General features: G+C 39.6%; 1 protein-coding gene across 1 annotated transcript in view; it reads right to left on the reverse strand.

Annotated features, from left to right (window-relative positions):
- LOC121876053 overlaps positions 1–17,901 on the reverse strand; it is a 129,783-nt gene that overhangs the window by 6,247 nt on the left and 105,635 nt on the right. Inside the window, exons 3-4 of the mRNA XM_042380934.1 lie at positions 4,924–5,056; positions 2,942–3,170 (exon numbers count right to left, since the gene is read on the reverse strand). Of these exons, the coding sequence (XP_042236868.1) occupies positions 3,152–3,170; positions 4,924–5,056 (152 nt within the window). The 3' untranslated portion in view covers positions 2,942–3,151. The remainder of the gene's footprint in view (positions 1–2,941; positions 3,171–4,923; positions 5,057–17,901) is intronic.

The following is a 17,901-nucleotide window of genomic DNA, read 5'->3' on the forward strand; positions in this document are numbered from 1 at the left end:
TCATTAGCGAGGGCAAGAAGAAGGATAAGAGAGAGAGAGAGAGACAGACAGACAGACAGACAGACAGACAGACACATCCCTTCCTGAACTAATCTGGGCCGTGGATGAAAAAATAATGTTGAGAATATCTTGAATTACTGCAGAAAATTATAATGACTTCTTACGGCGTATTCCAAGCACACTCCTCCACTTATTTCACGCGTGATAATGAGGCAATTACCTGGATAGTGAGGTCATGGGGTCCTGGCTGCTGCATCTGGCGACCTGAGGTGCACGTATAATCTCATTACCTGGTGAGAGATAATTAGAAAAACAAGCTACCTCAGTCAGCCACTCAGAGCTGTACAACACTTCCAAGCAAAACATTTGGGCAAGAAACACCTGACTAATATTTCCCGTCCTGTAACTTCGCTGCACCCAGACGTATGATGAACACACATGACACATTTAATATTTCTTTTATATTTTGACTTCATCATTAACCCTTTCGTCTGCCTGTGTTAACTACTGCCTGTGTCACATTTCTTTATTATTCGTCTATGTTTAGTGTTATGCTCTGTTTTTTATCGCTTCTCTTCGTATATCTTCATCTATCTTTCCATCTGTTAATTTATACGCCTCTGTATATAAGTTTATTATAATTTATGTCTTCATTTATATCTGTTGCCTTATCTCATATGCACAGTATTTACAGTATAGGAATAGATGATACAATAAGTCATATACTTGGTAACTGTATCGATTCTGTAGTAGTAAGAAAAAGAGGCTCACTTTGCTCCACGAGTCACAAATGGTCGTGTTCCTGATCGCTTCTTTCCGAGTTCCTTTTTGATCGTGTAGTTATGATCAGCCGCGTCAAAAAAAAACGACATACACAAGGCAGGGAATCTTTACAGCCTGTTTATTGAGGCGGAATCGTACTGGGGCAAATTGTAGTGTTTTAGACTGCCGATATAATAACACATTATTTTCTGGGTCGGGGAGAGAGAGAGAGAGAGAGAGAGGTGAGTGACGCTGCAGTAACTGAGGAAGAAGACAAAAGACGATCACAATGCAGTTTACGTACGACAATAATATCATATTTCTATCCCTCAACCTCTCTCTTCATCTTTGCAACATAAGAAGACTATTGCAAAAAAAAAACACAAAACAGTATCTAGACGAGAGATAAGAATGATTCCAACATATTCAAGAGAGGATTTTAACAGGATTAACTGAGTGATTTCAACTCAAGCAAGGAAGCATTTCACAACAGGAAAGTTGGAATTTAACATAATCAAGATAGGATTTAAACAGATGAAATAATGAACTCAAGCAAAAATTAAAATGTGTATCACTCGAATAAAAACCAAAAAATGAGCATAAAATAAGAAATATACACAAATATGACTAAGGTTATTTATAGAATGCATGTAGATAAAATAATTCCAACTTAACATTAAGACATTGGCCAGTACAGCGAGTAACACGAACACACAGAATAACTAAATGAGAATACCTGTCACCTTGACAACACTGACAAGACCAACACAACCTTGCCGTAATTAAAACGAACGTAGAGCACACTAGCCCTTCTTCTCCTCCTCCTCCCCTTCCCCGCCTTCCCCTTCTTTCACGTCCTCTACGTTCTCCTCGCCTTCGTCCTCTCCCCCCTTCCTCTTCTTCCCTTCCTCCCTTTTCTCCTCCTACCCCTCCTTCTCCCTCTCCCCCCTCCCTCCTCGTTCTTTCCCTCCCACGCCTCCTCTCAGTCAGACTTTTGCCTTTTTTTCCTCGGTCGGGTTTTGCCGTGAGAAATGTTTTCATTAACCTACTTTGTTTACACGACACACAACCCAGATGCTATTATGATGGGGTAGCCTCCTTCATCGCCTCCCTCAGGTGCGGATATCTCCATTATTCATGCCACTAATTTGCATAATGTATGCCATAGGAACGATCTGATAAAATTAAACACTATTTTTGGGGGTGTGAGGGAGGTATGTGAGATGAGGTGAAGGAGGGAGGTGAGGTGAGGAAGGGAGGGAAATGAAATCAGGGAGAGAGGGAGGTGAGGAAGGTAGGTGAGGTAAGAGAGGGAGAGAAGGAGGGAGGTGTGAGAAAGAGGTGAGGTAAGGGGGATTATGAAGTGAGGAAAGGAAGGTGAGGTGAAGGAGGGCGGGAGGGAGGGAGGTGAGGGAAGGAGGTAAGGTGAGGGAGTGAGAGGTCGTGAATTTGGTTGAGGAAATTTGTAAGAACTTTATTTAATTTTTAGTTCAGGGTTAATTTTCATCTAAGAAATGGACAAAACTTTGGAACTTTCTCTCGGTTTAAGTTTAGATTTGACTTTATGAGAATTTTTTTAAGACTTTCTCTCCTTTAAACTTTAGGGCTGACTCATTTAAAGTATGGGAAAACTTTCGATCTTTTACCAAATCTAAGCTCAAGATTGACTTTCATTGAAGTTGTAAACAAAACTTTCGAATTTCTCTCTTTTTAAATTCAAGATCAACTTTCTCCTCCAGTCTTAGAAAATCAAATAGAACTTTCACCTCTTGTAAGGTCAGATGTTCTTTCCATGTGAACGTTTGTACAGCGTTTGTGAACAGTACGTCATCTGAACTAAGCTACAGTACCATCTCTATATATCTCCCATCAGTACACGTCTCTCTAACTGTGAACTAATTAACTACTAATCATTTACCTCTATATTTAATCAATCAACCCAGTTCTATAATTACCTATAACTATCTATATCATTAACTATAGAATACAACCATCTCTAACTATCTTTTTTATAACCATCTACATAAAATTCATAACTAGCAAATATTTATTAACAACTATCAACAATAACTATCTCTTTTGCACCATCACCATCATCACCCAACCACCATCACCACCCCCACCTACCACAACCACCCCCAATCACCACCCCACCCTAACCACCATCACCACCACTCACTTAGCGTGTGGTAGAGGTTGGTCGGGGCAAACCAGCGGCTGGATGGTTCCCGTATGATCACTTCAGCTGACTTGAGGTACAGCTCGGCCAGTCGACCAACACAGGCGATATTCATCATTCCTCCCCTGAAATGGTCTTCGTTTACGTGTAGGCTCAGGTGTGTGGTGACCCGTTCAAGGCCCGCTGGGTTGGTTACATGTTCCACCGTCCTCACGCTATTGGGTAACACCTGTAGGGGAAGATACAGGTGTTAGATAGGTAGTAAGGTTAATAATAATAATAATAATAATAATAATAATAATAATAATAATAATAATATTAAAATACCTGTATATACCCTTTTTCAGTTACTTGTTACTTATTGGTTTACTTGCTTACTTAATTACTCTATCTCAAGGGAAAAGGTAATTTTTTCTGGCACCAAACTAGTCACTTTAGCTTTCTTTAACAACTTTCCTTTGCTCTCTTTCTTTCAATTTTCTTTCTATTTCGTTTTATCTCTTCGTTCTAGTCTTATTTCTCTTTTCTTTCTTCTCGTTTTATTTCTTTTTTTTTCCTTCATTCCTGCTATCTACCTGTTTCTATCCCTTCTCCTTTTACCGTTCCCTCTGTCTGTCTCTCTTTTACTTATCAATCTCTTCTTTATCTAAGTTTGACCCTCTTTTTCTCTCTTTTTATCCCCTTCTTTCTCTTTCTCTTTCTATCTTTTGCTTTCTTCTAAGTCTCTTATTTTTATTATATCTCTCTATCTATCATTGTTTCTATTACTCTATCTTCCTCATTGCTTTCTGTTGCTTTCTTTTTCTTCTCTCTCTCTCTCTCTCTCTCTCTCTCTCTCTCTCTCTCTCTCTCTCTCTCTCTCTCTCTCTCACCTTATCATTCCCTCGATTTCTATCATTTGGCTATCAAGATGAACCCTACACGTTTCATAACACCAAGACGATATCAAAACTGTTATCTATCTTTCTATCTGCTTCCCTGTCTCTTTTATTTATCAACCTATATCTCTACTTTTCTCCTTATCTATCTATTCATCTATATTCTGTCTCTCTCTGCGGATGGTGTTCATCACTTCTTTGAGCCTTGGCTTGACGGGAGAAAGCACGACAGGACAGAATGACGGGTCTTAAGCGATCTGACAGAAAGACGATATCTAACTGGTCCTCTCTATCCCTGGGCTTAAATCCGGGTCCAGTGAGTGAGTGTGTGTTTTTTTCTTCTGTTTTTGAGAGAGACTCGAGAATACTACTGCGCTGTTGAATCGTCCAGAGAGACAATGGTAGAGACAACGTGACGAAGAATTTCAGCCGACGACCTTTAACTGCGTCTATTAAATCAGGATTGAGTTCCGAAGCGACAGTGACAGACACCTGTGAGAGACCGCACGTTCCCTCCAGTAATTGACCCGGATATAATAATTACCAGGTGGACGTTTGTTCCGGCTTGCAGACAGGAGAGTAACAGGTGTTTCAGTGGTCCTTTTCTCTCCAGTCACTGTCGCTGTCTGGACACTTGTAAGGGGTCAGAGGTTAGTGATAATGTTAGGTCATTTAGGATTTCTTTTAAAAGGTCGAAGGTCACTGTCGACGTAGGATTTCATAAAGAATGACTTTCAGGAGATGTGAATTAGGTTTTGAGAAGAGAGCGTCTCTGGCACATATTTCTTTTAGAAGTTAATATTTAATGAATAAACACAGGAGAATTCTCTTTTAAAGGTCAGAGGCGACTGTTGAGTGAGTGGAGACCCAAGGAGGTCAAGAGCCAGTGTCAAGTAGTAGACACTCAAGAAATAACCCTTTTAAGGTTAAAGGTTAGGAACAAACCTTTTGAAGATGTTGGTTTTAATCCCTTGATGATTATGGTTTAATTTATCGTCCTCAGAGAGTCATAGCTTAAACCATCGCACTTATTGTGACTCACTGTATCTCACTAAAGACTCACTGTGACTCACTGTATCTCATTAAAGACTCATTGTGACTCACCTCCTCGCCGTTGATGGTCCAGGAGAGGGCCACTGAGGGGCGAGCCAGCGGGGAGGCAGGTTGAGGGCCACGTGCCTGTTGTGCTGGTAGTACTCCCGGCTGCCTGAGATCACTGGAGGTCCCTTTGGCACCACTGTACCCACACGCCAAGTCCACACGCCCATATGGATGAGCAAAAACCACGTAGGGGGTCCAGAATCCAAACCCACACGACCATGTAGGGAGTCCAGAGGCAGCACCCCAGTACAGATAGGGAAACAAGTCAGGTGGGCGCGGGCGAGGATGGGGCGTGGGTGAGGATGGGGCGTGGGTGAGGGTGTGAGGCGTAGGTGAAACGTGGCGAGTCGTGGGTGAGGCGCAGTGAGACGTAGGTGAAGGCGTGGGTAAGGCGTGGGTGAAACGTGGTGAGGCGTGGGTAAGACGTGGTGAGGCGTGGTAAGGCGTGGGTGATGCGCAGTGAGGCGTGGGTGGGAAGACGTCCATACCACGCCAGGTAAATCCAGACAACAACATGAAATAAAAAGAGAAACATATAATTTAGTTGAGTGTTTTTGAAATTAAATTTTTTTATATACAGGTACACAAAAAAAGGCTTAATTAATTTATTTCTATTACATTTTTACATTATTTTTTCTTTAGATTTCATTTGGGTGTATTTTCTTTCTCTATTTTTATTTCTTCTTCATTCGCTGTTCGTTTAATTTTATTATTTTAGTATTTTGTCACATTTACTTTTATTCTTCTTTTATTGTCTTCTCCGTTTTCTTTTGCTTCATCTTTATTTTCTTCCTTATTTTCCCTCTCCCCAGTTTTATTATGTTGCGTGTGTAGTGTAATCAACAAACACGGAACCTTCGCAATATATTGTTGTGTTTGGTTTTGCAGTGAATATGCAATTGAATTCGTAATGCACTTCATTGGTAAAGGAAGTCTGGAGGAGGAGGGAATGAGGGAAAGGAGGGAGTTAGGGAATGGAGGGAGTGAAGGGAGTGAGGGAATGAGGGAAAGGAGGGAGTTAGGGAATGGAGGGAGTTAGGGGAAGGAGGGAGTGAAGGGAGAAAAGGGATGATGGAAAAGAGGGAATGAAGGAAAGGAGGTAATAAGGAAAGGATAGGGTGTGGGAACGTAGTGGGAGGGAGAGTGAGTGAAAGAAGGTAGAAGGGGGGAGAAGGGAATAAGAGTAGGGCTGTGTGTAGAGGGCATGGTTGCAGGAAGGAGGGGATAGAGGAAGAAAGATAAGGAAAGGACGAGAGGTGTGAGGAAGAAGGATGAGAAGAGGAAAGGAAAAGAAAAAAAAGATTAAATAAAGATGGGAGAGAAGGAGTTTGGGGATAAAGTTGGGAGGCAGTAAGAAGGTGAAAAAAAATTGATGTAATGACAGGTATGATATGTCATTATAGTACAGGTATAAATATGTAACTTCACTTCACTTCAGAGGTAAGAGAGACACCTCACCTCTGAAATATAGGTTTAATAAACTCAATGTCAGTATGTAGGCTCTAATAACATGTAGAGACGAGAGTAAAGAGAGGAAGCACCTCAAAGACCTTACTGCTTGATTGATAATTCATGTCACGTCTTGGAAGGAAAAGACATGTGTTGCTCGTCATAAAGTATGTGTGGGTGTGTGTGTGTGTGTGTGTGTGTGTGTGGTGTGTGTGTGTGTGTGTGTGTGTGTGTGTGGGTGTGTGTGTGTGGAGGGTATTTATTGTATCTCTGTCATTATCAATATCTTTCTCCCTGTCTCTACACACACACACACACACACACAACAACCCCTTATCAAAATGCTTGCTGTCTGAGACACTCTTCACCAGCAAAACTTATTAGATTTATTTTTCAATTTGAAACCGTCATGAGGGAAGGCTATTCTTGTTCACCGTTCTTAATCAAGGACACTGGCCACCTCTCTTCTCTACTCCTTCCCTTCCTCTCCTCTCCCCACTAACTTGAACCGCGGAGTTAATTGGAAATCTGTCACGATTTGAGGAGTGCCCAGCCGGGAGTTGCTGAGGAGGGGGGTGTGGGGATGGTATTGCTTGCCTCCTGCTGATGCGTGGGATGTTTCCTGTCAGTGTGTGTGTGTGTGTGTGTGTGTGTGTGTGTGTGTGTGTGTGTGTGTGTGTGTGTGTTGTGGTGTGTGTGTGTGTGTGTGTGTCTGTGTGTGTGTGTGTGTGTGTGTGTGTGTGTGTGTGGTGTGTGTGTGTGTGTGTGTGTGCTATAGGCCAGTAAATGGTGCACCTTTACCAGACACCAGTGGCGTTAAGCCGTTTATGAACACACACACACACACACACACACACACACACACACACACAAATAGGTGGATCTCTTTTAAACTTCATTATGCAAATTGTCATCACCTTAAGTTGAATTTGCCTGGGAGCTCTCCACTTATTCATTAGTGTCAAAATAATGGATCTGTTTGTGTTTTGGGCTTATTTATGGTCTCTGTATACACACACACACACACACACACACACACACAAACACACACAAACACACACGAGTCAAACTAAAGGAGCAAGAATCGAGAGCCAGATTTAGTCCAGTATTAATAAAGTCAAATATAAGACACCAGATTAATGAAGCCAGATTTAAGACACCAGATTTACGGAGTTGGTTTCAGGCATTCAGGTCACGCTAGTCGGGTTGAGAGAGTCAGTTTGGGTATACATCAGGCACGTCAGATTCATCTGTCCGTGACAAGTACAAAAGTTCCCGGACACGGAGTTATTAGTGGAACTTCCTCAGAGACAGTCCTTCGTCTCTTAAGGTGGAGGTGCGTGGTCTCTCTCTCTCTCTCTCTCCCCCCTTTCACCTCCTTTTCTTCCTCACCCTTCCTATTTCCATCTTTCTGTCTTGCTCTCCCCTCCTACCCCTCTTTATCACACTCTCCCCTCCCCCATCCTTCTCGTTCACTCTCCCTTCCCCCTCATTCTCTTTTACTCTTCCCCTTCTCCCTTATCTCTTCCTCGTCGAATTTATGATCCGTCTATGCAAAATTATTCCTCCTTGTTGCTTTTGATGTCTCAAATATACTCGTAAATATCTCTCTCATCTTCTATTTCTCATATCTCATGCTTTTCATCTTTATCCTCGGTTGTTTCTCATTTTCTCACATTTATCTTTCATTGTACTTGTTCTTTATTTCGTATCTTAATTTTGAGTTAACTACTGATATCAACTTGCCGGTTTGAGTTGTTTACGCTTACTTTCTTCTTTTTCTCTCTACATTATTCTCTCTTTCTCCCATCCTCTTTTTTTCTTATACACTCTGTCTATTCTTTCTCTCGTATTCTTGACCTAGTGTTCTTCTCTTGTTACTCTTTCTATCTTCCCTCCTTTCCTCTCACTCTTTCCCTTTCTCTCATTCGTGCACGTGACTCTAAACAATCGCTGTACTATGTTATCCATATTTGTGAGAGGAGAGAGAGAGGAGAGAGAGAGAGAGAGAGAGAGAGAGGAGGAATTAACATTAAATAACAAACAATTAAAAACACACACACACAACACCAACAAAAACTGAAACAAAAGCAAAAAAAATTGTGATCAAGAATGCAATTGTTTTAAAGGTAATCCGTGTCCCAGTCAGCCATTCCTCCCCCCTCGAGCTTTTATGTCAATTCACCAACAAATTATTCATACGGTTAAAAAAAAATAAAAAAAAATAAATAAATATTCTAGAGAAAAACAAAAATTCATGGATTGCTAAAATACATAAAGAAAAATAAATAATCACGTTTTTGTGTTTATTTCTTTCCTATAATATCTTTTTGCACTGTTCGGGGTGAAGGTCACTTTGCCATAGAAAAAAAAAAAAATAGCTTATTTTTATTTATTTATTATTTTTTTAAGATATTGGTAAGTAGGTATAGTCTGCTGATTAGGAGTGAGTGAGTGAGTGAGTGAATGAGAGAGTGAGTGAGTGAGTGAGTGAGTGAGTGAGTACACCAGAGGATATAAGTACGTCTTTTGAACACATTATTTATATATCTCATTACCACACCCCAACTCACAACCACATCCCTCCAACTCACAACTACACTCCTCCAACTCACAACCACACCCCTGCCAACTCACAACCACACCCCTTCAACTCACAAACACACCCTCCAACTCACAACCACACCCCAACTCACAACCACACCCCTCCAACTCACAACCACACCCGAACTCACAACCACATCCCTCCAACTCACAACCACACCCCTCCAACTCACAACCACATCCCTCCAAATCACAAACACACCCCTCCAACTCACAACCACACCATCCAACTCACAACCACACCCTCCAACTCACAACCACACCCCTCCAACTCACAACCACACCTCCAACCACAACTACACCCTCCAACTCACAAAACACCCTCCAACTCCAACCACACCCCTCCAACTCACAACCACACCCTCCAACTCACAACCACACCCCTGCCAACTCACAACCACACCCCTCCAACTCACAACCACACCTTCCAACTCACAACCACACCCTCCAACTCATAACCACTCTCTCAACTCATAAACACACCCTCCAACTCATAACCACACCCCTCCAACTCACAACCACCCTTCAACTCATAAACACACCCTCCAACTCATAAACACACCTCCAATTCATAACCACTCCTCGAATTTAACATAAGTCTCTCCTTAGCTCACTAGGGTTTGACAAATCAACTACGTGCTCCTTCCCACCCAGACACTACCCACCAGCCACCCACCCACCCATCCCACAACCCCCTACCCCTCCCCCCCACCCACACCACACCCCCCTCCACCCACACCCCTTGGCTGTCACCGAGCGGAATATTCAATTAGGTAGCCATTCAGCTCCTGGGTCTTGTATCAAATCTAATTACAACCTCGACGCTGTAGCCTTTAAGAAGGAGGGGAAAACCTGCCCGGGATGCCACAATATCCTAATTTGGGGGTAAAGGAGTTTGGGAGGTTGAGGATACACATATTGGCGGAGGAGGAGAGAGAGAGAGAGAGAGAGAGGAGAGAGAGGAGGGAGAGAGAGGAGAGAGAGAGAGAGAGAGAGAGAGAGAGAGAGAGAGAGAGCTGTATAAACGGTGCTCAATACGATTATATAACTGAAACACACACACACACACACACACACACAAACACACACACACACACACACACACACACACACACACACACACACACACACACACACACACACACACACACACACCTTCTCTCTCCCTTAAACACACACAAGTAATATCGCCTCACAAGCACAGACAAATGCCCTGAATCAAGTGCGTCGATGGATCTTTTCCTGACCCGAGTGTTTTGCATGAAATCGTGTCCGTTTTTCCACTTTGCAATTACTGTGCTATTGCTTCTCCATGCATACAAGATAAGGTTGTAAATGCATAAACGACTTGCAGTAGAAGTTGTTGGCAATTTCTTGAGGATTCACAATTTAGCGTTTTATGCTTTTTTAAGAGCGGGAGGGGGGTGGGGTGGGGTTGTTGACTAATTAACTGTGTGGTTGAAGGTTATTCTCTTTCTTTCTTTTTTTTCTTTCTTAGTTTCTCTCTCTCTCTCTGTCTGTCTTTATTCGTCGATGTCTCTCCTTTTATCTCTCTATTTTTGTCTACCTGTATCTCCTTCTCTCTCTTTCTCTCTTCTCAATCTCTTTTTTTTAATGTTTTGCCTTTTTCTCTATTTATGTCTGTCTGTTCCTATTTCCGTATTTTTCCTTACTTCTATTAGTTCTCTGCTTTTATTGCTCTTTGTTTTGTGTGTGTGTGTGTGTGTGTGTGTGTGTGTGTGTGTGTGTGTGTGCGTTGTTATATGTAGGTGTATCTGCACGTGTGTTTACATGCGATCGTTGTCAAGTGCCTGTGTGGGCGTCAGGTAGAACAAACAACAAATTGTTGATATAACCCGAAAATATGGTGTTGACGTCACAGCTGTCCTCCCCCCCCTCACCCCCCACAGGCCATCTTCAAGACTCCCATTGGTTATCATATGAACTTCTGTGACGTCATAGTTCATCACCTTAACGGCGTATGCACATTTTGTTTTCCTCTTATTGGCTGGTTGTTCATTTAAGCTTGGTGTGACGTATCATTACGTATCCCTATATTCCCCATTTTCCGTTACTCCTATTAGTTGTTCCTTTAAGATCGCTGTGACGTCATCCTTTATCCAGGTGGTTTATTTTTTCCTTCCTTCCTATTGGCTGATCCTGCAAAGCTATTCTAACGTCACATGTTTTTGCCGCTTATTTTCCCTTTCCGGCATTTCAGTTAGCTGTTAACATGCCAATACCAGGTACGAGCGTCTCACTGTATATTAATAAATTACTAAATCATCAAGAGAGAGAGAGAGAGAGAGAGAGCCAACATAGTTTTTGCTTGAGGAAAGTACATAAAATAATATTACGCGGGAGAGTACTACTACTACTACTACTACTACTACTACTACTACTACTACTACTACTACTACTACTACTACTACTACTACTACTACTACTACTACTACTACCATCACTATAGTAGTCTTCACCCACATGGGACTAACGCAAGCGCTTCCTGAACCTCCAGTCAAATGTCAAGGGATATTGAATGTCTCTATATAGCTTATGTAAGTGAAAGAGGACGAATAATTCTTTTGTAGTTTGTTTTGGGATTTTCCTTTCATTTGTTATCTATTTCACAGAGAGTTAATGTTGTTGTTAGACTCGTGTATTATTAACCTCGTGACGTGTTTAATACCTTCGTTATTGAAGCGTTTGTAATGACTTTATAACAACGAAATGTCTGTTATTATTGTTTCTTCACTCGTTGTTGATGATGGTGGTGTTATTGTTATTATTGTTGTTATTATTATCACTACTACTTTTACTACTTCTGCTACTTCTATTTATAATAATATCCCCACTACTTTATTAGTATTATAGGTACTGCTATTTCTACTATTACTAATACTATTATTAGTACTACCAGAACCACTGTATTATTTAACATAAATGCAAATAAATCTTGATATATTTATAATCTCTCCTTCACAAACCATACTAAAAAAAAGGCCGCTTTAATTCACGACAAAGGCAATCATATCCCTCAGGCAGTTCTAATTAAAACCATTATCATATCTATTACCGAAATCCTCATCACCATAATGGAAAATTTCCTAAAACCTCCAGATGCAAGAATTTGGCCTAATCATATTTGTGTGGGATTGCTGGTGGTGAGTTTGTGTGTTGAAACATTGCTTCTCTTAGCTGTTGTTACTATTATTATTATTATTATTATTATTATTATTATTATTATTATTATTATTATTATTATTATTATTATTTGGGAAACTAAAATGATACAAATTTTCAGTATATCTGCACAAAAAACATAATTTTCACAACAAAGCATAGATTTACACCAATTTTAATGCCTGATATGGATATTCTTTTCTCCCTTCAAATAGTAGTTAAAGAAGCTCTATTGTGTATGGCATTATTTAGTGCCCATATGATTATCTTGAGAGATCCAGTGGCAGAGTCCTATTACTCGCCTTGGGACTAAGGAGTATATATCTAGTGACCACATTATGAAAACTATCATATATTTACACAAAAGCCAAAAACCCATCTATTGTATATGTACAGGACTACCAAACCAAGTAAAACGTTGATTACATATTTTTTAAGTGACGATCAGACAATATATCGTGATAATCCCTGAGGTATTCTTTTTAACGCTGGTAATTTTAATTAATTCATAAACGCCATGATAATGTTCATTGCACATTTGCATATGTACTGAGCACTGTGTTTCATGCATGTAACTCAGCAGATTCCCCCGTGTACGAATGCCCATTACTATGTATGTATTTTAATAATTTGATGTAAGGGAGCAAATGTCAGGTATGTCAGCACTAATATATTTTTTTTTATCATAGATGAAAGTAATGCTGTATAAATGATAACTATGACGATTTTAATGCTGATAATAACAATAATACTAATACTACTACTAATAATAACAATAATAATAGTAATAATAAACAAAATAAATTCAACGCCACAAAATGTCCATGAATAAATAAAATGCCACAAGCATAAGATAAACTCAACACCACAAACCACAACTCAGACACGGATACTTCCTTGCCCCAAAAAATAAAATACAAATCTTTTTATTTTTGTTTACTCCCGGACTCAGCAAAACACTGATATGTCATTAAGAAAACACGCCAGACAACCTCCCCATTCAGACGGATTATCCAACCAGAACTCAGATGGAGCTTCCCCTGGGGTTTTTACGTGAGCCAGATACAGCCAGTTATCCCTTTCTCCGCCCTCCCTCGCTCAGGTTGTCGTGTTTACCTCCTCCTAACTCGTCCTGGTCCTCAGTCTACCTCGAGACACGGTAAGCAACGGGTATTATAGGGAACGTGTGTCTTAGAGGATGGCGTTACGTTATGTCGCTTTTGTCTTGCTGGTTTGTTCATCAGTACCTTGTGTGTCCTTTAGGTGTCTTCCCGAACCATCTCTACCTATAATTTGAATGAGTGCTTCACCTTAAGTGCACCCCATGTAAATTTGTAATTCGTAGTCTCTTAATCATATAAGCGGAAGCTGCAGCTACCAAACAGGGAGGTACTACCGCCTGGGAAGATATTGGAAGCATAATGTGTTGTCTAATGGTAGACCCTGCTGCCATATAGCATCACGAAAATTGTGACCAAGTCCCAGGTTGCTGATCTGACCTTCTGCCTCATTTATGCAGAATTGCAGGGTCTCAATAGTTTCTCTTATTTTGACAACACAACATACATATATTGTGTCTCACTCTTGATCTTTTTTTCATTTATGTATTTCTTTATGATTCTTTATTATTATTATTATTATTATTATTATTATTATTATTATTGCAGTATATTTATTTATTATTATTATTATTATTGTTTTATTATTATTATTATTATTATTATTATTATTATTATTATTATTATTATTATTATTATTATTATTATTATTATTATTATTATTATTATTATTATTATTATTGCAGTATTGTTATCATTATCATTATTATTTTATTATTTTTATTTTTGTATTTTTTATTATAAATTTTGCTTTTCATCATCATCATCATCATTATTAATATTATTATTACATTTTCGCCGCCCAGGCCCCGATGTGGGTCAGTGACATGTACCCGGGTGGGCTAATCACCGTAAAAAAAAAAAAAAAAATTATTATTATTGTTGTTAATAATTATCATAATAATAATAATTATAATGATAATAATAATAATAAGAGGAGAAAAGGGCTACAGAAACACTGTTTCTTCTAATGTATTAATACAAAATATTAAAATCAAATCTTGTAACTAAAACTAACCTCAAAATCGAGTGGTATGACTGGACAGGCCGCAAGAACGAGAGAGAGAGAGAGAGAGAGAGAGAGAGAGAGAGAGAGAGAGAGTCGGCCTCGGTGGTTCCATATAATGACAAGTCTTCGGCTCTTCTTTACGATACTGAGACACAACATTGGATTCCAGGCATAGGATAACTAATTCTTCCTTACATCATCCTTACTCCCCCATCCTACTACTCATTTTACCCCACCAACTCCCTTCCCTCCTGTTTAATCCTGAACAAAGTATAGAAAAATATGGAAAAAAAGTAAAGAGAAAAAAATCAAAGAAATTTCGAGAGCAAACATGGAAGACTAAAAGAAAAAAAAAACACACATCACTCATGCTGGCTAAAACCAAACACAACAGCTGACTCCACTCCAGTACACCGGCAGAAGAAAGGAAAAAAGTATTTTTCTTGCCTTCTTGACTTTGGCAAAAAAAAAAAAAAACCCGCACGGTGGTTCTGGGAAACAGCAAACACTCTTTATTTTAGGAAGAGACGAAGAGGAAAAAAATGTCCTTAAGAAAACAATGGTAGCGAGTCAGTTAAGGAACGACAGATGATTTGAACCCGTGTGTGTGTGTGTGTGTGTGTGTGTGTGTGTGTGTGTGTATATACAGTATATATATTTATTCATACCTACAAATCTTTCACAGTTATGGTAGAAACTTTACATTTATAATGTTGAGTGTGACAAGCTAGTCTGACCGGACCGGTCAGACTAGCATGTTCCATTAATCAAAATCGTCGAAACCGTTTCATTGACAGGCAGTATATTGACGATTTCGTCGACTCAGTGGTTTCACACGCAAAAGATCCATCGTACGGGTTTGCTGACAATTGCAGTAGGCAAAACAAGCTACGGTATCCACGTACTACATTTCATGACTGCAGCTGCTAACACTGCTTTAATAACGTACTCAGTTTAATTAAAGAAGGTTAAACAATAAATACAGCGTGTGGGTACGTTCCTGGTTAGCAAGAAGAGACAACAAAAATGTGTACCATAGTCCAGTGCAAGAAGTCGGTCCGGATGACCACCAATCTTTCTATGATTTTCATCGCCTAAGTAAGAACAAATTTAAGGAATTGAAACGCTTAGTGATGCCACTCATAGCCAAGAATCCATATTTATTAGAAAAATGTTGTGCTCAAGATCAGATTCCTGCGTCGCCGTCTCGTTGTGTCAAGTGAAGTCTCGTCGTGATTTCTATTTTAGCAATTCATTCATGACTTCAGCAAGTATTTCATACATGTAATACAGTAAAGTTGTTTCAAACTAGGGCCAATTTTAGGCATAGGTGTATATAATTTATGAAGGATATATTTTGAAATAATACTTTACAATTTCAAATATCAATACGTGCGTCAGAGAATCGTCTGAACCGTTTACTTGAAAACGGCGAGAACCGTTGACTAGCCTGAACGTCAACTGTCGCCGCGGCGGCTGAGTGTTGTCTGTTCTGAGACAAAGTTGCTGGAATCGTTGATTTCCTGTCGATATGTAGCATGTCAAGCAAGGATCTCACACACACACACACACACACCTTGTAACATGTAGCTGGGATCCCATTCCGCTGACGACAGTGGCCACCATCACTCAGGTGTGGGTGTTACCTGGTAGTGGGCGAAGGTACTGCACCCAGGAGTCCTGCTCGGCGTAAACACTTCACTTAGCCATCGCTAACGCCATCTGAATATTTTATACCTGAGGCTCTCTCACCGTAATGACTTCTTCCTTTCAGATATACTGTAGTTTCTTGTCTTTTATTTTCTCCTTTTTAATATTTTATTATTTTTTTGTGAACTTTATTTACTCGCTACGGTGGAACGTATATTTGAATGTAGAGCGAGAGTCAACATTACTCTCGCTCTACGGATGTTAGTGTTGATACTCTAGTCGTTCGTTCGGAGTTAATTCTGGTTATTTATTCGTTCGTTCGTTTTGACTTTCTTTCGTTTGTGCTTCCTTTCATTCGTACTTCCTTTCATTCGTACTTCCATTTATCTGTTCCGTTTTCTTTTAGTTTTGTTTATCTTTACTTCCATTCATCATTTCCTCTCTCCAGTCATTTGTTCCTGTGACCAGTATTTTGTCCCCGGTCTATAAAGTTTTAACCAATCGTAGGACTCATTGGTAACTTTCTACAAAAATGTCTCACAAAGATGAAAAAAAAAATGTGATCACAATTCTCAAATATAATTTCTTTTATTGCATTCCTGAGATATAAAAAAAATGGTGATTATAATACTCGAATATGAAAAGAAATATATGATTTCCTTCCCCACAAAGAAGAAGAAGAAGATGGTGATGATGATGATGAACAAGAACAAGAAGAAGATCGGTAGAAAAAGAACCAGCAAATGAAAACCAATACTAGAGGAAATACACGAAGAAGAAAATTGGAAGAATAAAAGATGAAACATTGATTACAATTCTCAAAAGGACAAACCCCACAAAACACACAAAAACTCTCTCAAACACTGACATCATCTGAAGAGTTCGGCGTTTCTTGAGCTACCTTGATCCACCTGTCCAGATGTGGAGATTCTTTCAAGATTTCTGGGAAGTAAGAAACGAAATTTTCTCCTCAAGCTCTTCGTGTGTGTGTGTGTGTGTGTGTGTGTGTGTGTGTGTGTGTGTGTGTGTGTGTGTGTGTGTGTGATCAGCAGTCGGAATGTTGCTTGTCTGGGGAGCGCTCGTGTTTTTCTCAGGAGGTGATGATGTGAAACCCTAGCAATGGTGGGTGAGCTTTTGGCTGAGGATGGAAGTGGCACCCTCGATCCTCACAGACTGTGCAGGTTGATTTTTGCTATTTTCGTCTCTCGCAGCCGAAGGAGGATTAGTTAGACACAGGCAATTACGTGTTTCAGGGTCACTGTGGCTTCTGTTTTTGGTCGAGTGTCTGAGAGTCTTGAGATCGCCTTTTTAGATGCGTTTAATTAATCTTAAGTTAAGGATAAAGTTGTCTTATACATCTGAGCACTTTGTCTTTTATATATGGGAAGTCGTGTCGTTTCTCTTTATTTTCCTTCTTTCAGTCTATCTCCTTTTTTTTATTTATTTTCTGCCTTTTTTCTTTATTGACTCCTGTTTTATTTCTTTTTCTGCCTTTTTCATTTACTTGTCGCTTATTTTTTTTTCTGTTTTACTCTTTTTGTCTTTTTGTCGCTTTAACTTTTTCGTTTTTCTCTTTCACTTGCTTTGACCTTTTTATCTCTTGCTATTTCTCTTCTTCATTTTATTTCTTCTTTCTCTCTTTCTCATTCTCTTGCTCTGCTCTCCTTATATCTTACTTCTCTATTTTTCTCTCTAATTTCTTCGTGTCTGTCTTGCTATTTTCTTTTCTCTCTCTCTTTCTTCATGTTTATTTCTATTTCCTCTTTTTTTCTCTTTATTGTCCAGACTCCCAACTTAGTCTCTTGTCACTTATACTTTTACACGATGGAAAAACTTTCTTTGGAGAGACAATAAATAAACGTTGGTATCTGATTTCTAGAGGTGATAAAGTTTCTTGATATAAGCACAGGCATTCATTAAGGTACACTTGTTGTAAAGGAATAAATAGACGAGTCTGTCATGGAATAA

This window comes from Homarus americanus, unplaced genomic scaffold, assembly GCF_018991925.1.
Source record: "Homarus americanus isolate GMGI-L3 unplaced genomic scaffold, GMGI_Hamer_2.0 scaffold16100, whole genome shotgun sequence".
In the NCBI taxonomy this organism is placed as follows: Eukaryota; Metazoa; Arthropoda; class Malacostraca; order Decapoda; family Nephropidae; genus Homarus; species Homarus americanus.